The sequence below is a fragment of the Galeopterus variegatus genome, unplaced genomic scaffold (genome assembly GCF_000696425.1).
Source record: "Galeopterus variegatus unplaced genomic scaffold, G_variegatus-3.0.2 Scaffold11553, whole genome shotgun sequence".
Lineage (NCBI taxonomy): Eukaryota > Metazoa > Chordata > Mammalia > Dermoptera > Cynocephalidae > Galeopterus > Galeopterus variegatus.
In genome coordinates, this window is record NW_007737664.1 from 1 (window position 1) to 4,290 (window position 4,290).

General features: G+C 59.7%; 1 protein-coding gene across 1 annotated transcript in view; it reads left to right on the plus strand.

The window, feature by feature from the left end:
* Nucleotides 1-408: 408 nt before the first annotated feature.
* LOC103610671 (LIM/homeobox protein Lhx2) overlaps nucleotides 409-4,290 on the plus strand; it is an 18,713-nt gene continuing 14,831 nt past the window's right edge. The window contains exons 1-2 of the mRNA XM_008594785.1: nucleotides 409-613; nucleotides 1,500-1,903. Of these exons, the coding sequence (XP_008593007.1) occupies nucleotides 414-613; nucleotides 1,500-1,903 (604 nt within the window). The 5' untranslated portion in view covers nucleotides 409-413. The remainder of the gene's footprint in view (nucleotides 614-1,499; nucleotides 1,904-4,290) is intronic.

The window sequence follows — 4,290 nt, forward strand, 5'->3', positions numbered from 1 at the left end:
CCCTTTCTCTTTTTTCTGGGCCCAGCTGGGTGGTTCCTTTAAGAAACATTTTGGAGACTTGGAGGGCTTGACTCGAGTAGCCACGGCGGGCCCAGCCCCTATACACAGCCTGAGCATTTCTGGGGAAAGGGCAGGAGGGACAGTAAGGGGAAGAAGTAAGGCGGGAGAGCCATCTAGGCCAAGACCCGGGCCTGGGCCGGTGGCTGCGACGGCGGGCCTGTGTTCTGAGCCGCCAGGATATGGGCCTTTTGGGGTGAGGGAAGCGCTACACCCTGGAACGCCCCCTACCCCACCCCACCCGCTTCTGGGCTAGCCGGGACCACGGAGGGTGCTTCGGGTACCCGTTTCTCGCCGACGGGGGCCTTAGGCTGACGCAGGCGCTGCCGTCTCCCGCCTCCCTCCCTTCGCAGACTATGCCGTCCATCAGCAGTGACCGCGCGGCGCTGTGCGCCGGCTGCGGGGGCAAGATCTCCGACCGCTACTACCTGCTGGCGGTGGACAAGCAGTGGCACATGCGCTGCCTCAAGTGCTGCGAGTGCAAGCTCAACCTGGAGTCGGAGCTCACCTGTTTCAGCAAGGATGGCAGCATCTACTGCAAGGAAGACTACTACAGGTAGCCCCCCCACTGTTTCTCAGGACCCCCCCCCAATCTCAGGCACAATCTTGCCCCTCTCCTTTCCCTCCAGTCTCAGGAGAGGTTTTCCTACTCAGGACCCCTTTCTCCAAGCTAGCACGAATAGACTGACAACCTTTTAAATCAACAATTTGGGGAGCTCTTGGGAAGGTCTGCAAAGAGTGAAGACCAGAGAAAAGCAGAAGCTGCCTTCCCCTCTTAGCTTAGAGCATAAATAAACTCGGGTTGGATATTTGTACCTCGCTGCCTTTGAAGTTTCTTGGGTCAACCAGAGGGGATAGAAATAGGCACCCCCAATCTCAGGCAGCCTGGGCTGGTGTGGAACAAAATTAGAGGGAGAGCTGGGGAAGTGGGTGCATTACTAGTTCTTTTGGGGAGACCAGAGTGAAAGCTGGCCAGGATTAAAGGACAGAATCACTGACAGGCTCCAGGCTCCCTGTTTATATTCTTTCTCTCCTCGTGTGTGACTCTGTCTCTGTCTCTCTCTCTCTCATTACTTGTTGCTGTTTCTTTCAAATTACAAAGGTCTGTGGGATTCCCAGGTGCTGGTTTGGAGGGCAGGGGGTAAAGGCTGAGGAAGGGGTAAAGTGGGAAGTTTCTCCTCTACTCCCAAGTAAAGGCTTTCTTCCTAGGGCTTGCTAAAATCTGAGTAAACTAGACGCCTTCGTAGACATGAAAATGGTTAAAGGAAACTATTCAATACCAGGCCTGGGGTCAAAATCTAGTTCCCTTTACCCCCATCCTCCATATGAAGGCCGGGTTGTCCATCTTGAGATTTTCCCCAGCAGCAGCGGCACCTGGAGGAGGGATATCGGGGGTACCCAACAGTGTGTTCCCACAGCCCCTCCCTCCATGGTCCCTACAGGAGGTTCTCTGTGCAGCGTTGCGCCCGCTGCCACCTGGGCATCTCGGCCTCAGAGATGGTGATGCGTGCTCGGGACTTGGTTTATCACCTCAACTGCTTCACGTGCACCACGTGTAACAAGATGCTGACTACGGGCGACCACTTCGGCATGAAGGACAGCCTGGTCTACTGCCGCTTGCACTTCGAGGCGCTGCTGCAGGGCGAGTACCCCGCGCATTTCAACCACGCCGACGTGGCGGCGGCGGCTGCTGCAGCCGCTGCGGCCAAGAGCGCGGGGCTGGGCGGAGCGGGCGCCAACCCTCTGGGTCTTCCCTACTACAATGGCGTGGGCACTGTGCAGAAGGGGCGGCCGAGGAAGCGCAAGAGCCCCGGCCCGGGCGCGGATCTGGCGGCCTACAACGCTGGTGAGTGCGAGGCGTACCGAGCGCCCCCGTCGGGTTGGGGGAAAATGCGCGACGTGGACTGCCGAGAGCTGGAGTGAATCTCGGTGTGCTGGGTGTATAGGGGGTACAGTGCTCTGACCCTTAACTTCCCCAGCCCCGAGCACCCGACGACATGGCAGGAGGGATACTAGGATCCCTTCTGGGACCCAGCCCGTGAGCCCTCGACTGGAGCGGGAGGAGAGGGTGTTTTAGTCCCTTGCTGCTCCAGGTGCAGGGCCTCGTCGCTGAGAAATTTTTGGGTGCGGCTTTTTGGTACCCGCTCCCCCCGCCCTTGCTAGGCAGAAATCGCAGGTATAGAGAAAGCAAGAGCTGTCGACACCAAACAGGCTGCGGGTTGGCGCGGCGGAAGATCGAGGCAGGGCGGCGGGGGTCCCAGCAGAAGGCCTGACAGTGGCTGGGGCGCCGAGCTCGGTCTGGCTTGCGGGTGCGGCTTTTTGGTACCCGCTCCCCCCGCCCTTGCTAGGCAGAAATCGCAGGTATAGAGAAAGCAAGAGATGTCGACACCAAACAGGCTGCGGGTTGGCGCGGCGGAAGATCGAGGCAGGGCGGCGAGGGTCCCAGCAGAAGGCCTGACAGTGGCTGGGGCGCCGAGCTCGGTCTGGCTTGCGTCCTGGTCCTGTGAAATGTCCCGAGAGCGGCAGACTTGGGGGAACTCGGGCTCCGGAGCCTTTTCTGAGCAAGGGCTGTGCATACCCGTGCCCGGCCCTTCTCCAGGTCTCGGTTTTCCCGGTCTCCTTCCTCCGAGTTCCCGGCGCCCGGGGATGAGACCCGAGCAAGCCTGGCCTCGCGCCGGGTTGGGGTGCGGGGCTCGCTTCGATTTTCCGGCATGTTTGAACCCTGGACCGTTCCGGGAGAAACTCTGCCCCCCTCCCTCGTCCGTCCTCGCTCAGGACAGCTGCGGAGGTTCTGAGGCCCGGCAAATTGAACCGTGAACATCTGCCCAAAGTTTGCACGGCCCGGAAAGGTTTATGACTCTCCGGGCTTCCGAACTAGAGTTTATTTCAGTTATTTTCTTTCTTTCGTTTGCGACGGAATCGGATTCGGACTTTTTGTTTTCTTGCTCCTTTTCCCCGTAGTCTAATGCACAAGTGGGGGGAAAACCAAAACCACAACAAACCCAATACTGCAGAGGGGGCCGCGGTGGGAGGGAAGTCACCATTATTTTGATTTTAAAGAGTCTGAGCTAGCTAGGGAGGGAAGTGCGGGGTAGATAGGGAGTCCCCTGTTCGCTCCAACGAAATTCCTTGTTAGAGGATCACGGGGCGTGTGTCTCCCTGTGCAGAGCCAGAGTCCTCAGGGTGATAAATGGTGAAGTGACGGTAGGCTGGTCCTGGCGGCCGATTAAAGATTTGTTGGAGGCACTGCCACAGATGTCGCTCTCTAGAACGTCCATATTTCATCTCTCCCCACCCCCCAAATAAAGATTAAACCAGGTCCAGGCCAGGTCCACCAAAACGGAGCAGCGTCTATTTATCGAGTGGGGTCAACTTCCAGTAGGAAGCAGCATACAGGACTCGGCTCCAGGGCACCCGGTGGGTGGGGAGCGGTATTATGTTTTCCTGGGCACGCAGGTTCCACGCCGGCTTTGGAATTGTGCAAAAAGTGGGTAGAAGATGCAGATTCCTGCTTTTTGCTACTCAGCCACCGCTTTTCCGGGCGGCGAGGCCGCGGGAATATGCGGCTGAAGGCTGTTTCAGGGGAGCTGGCACTTTTACAAGACCCCCCCCCACTCAGCCATCTCCTTTGCTCTATGGCCCCTCTCTTTTTTTCTTCCCGCTGTCTCGGTCCCCCTTTCTCTCTGACTCCGCGTATGCGCCTGTCTCCCTCTTTCTCTGTTCTCGTGCGCGCGTCCCCGGCCCTGGCCCGGGCTCCCGGTACTGGGAGGATCGGCGTTTGCGGGCCGGCGGTGACTCTGTGGCTTGCTTATTCAGGGCTCCGGGACAAGGTTGGGGAAGAGGACGACTCCGGTCCTGCCGGGTCCCGCCAGGCGTCCCCAGGTCTGGCTTCTGTCCCTCTCCTCCCATCCCGGCACTGGCAGGAGAGAAACGGCCGCAGTGTGTGTGGGCTGGGGGTCAGCCGGGACTGAGGCGGGCCCCGTGGAGGGTGCGCCCGCGGGCGGTGTGTGCGGGCAGGTGTGTGCGCGCGCGTGCATGTTTCTGACTGTGAGGACCCGGGCTCGTTTGTCGAAGGGTCCCACATCCAGGGGCCCAGCCACACGGACCCCTTGCAAAGCCCGTCGCTCCGGGGGACAGTCCCGCCGAGGAGCGGCGGCACCTTAGGAAAGGGTGATGAGTTGGGGGCAGAGTGGAGAGGGACGCCGTCGGGGCGTCCGGCCCTCGGCTTTGGGG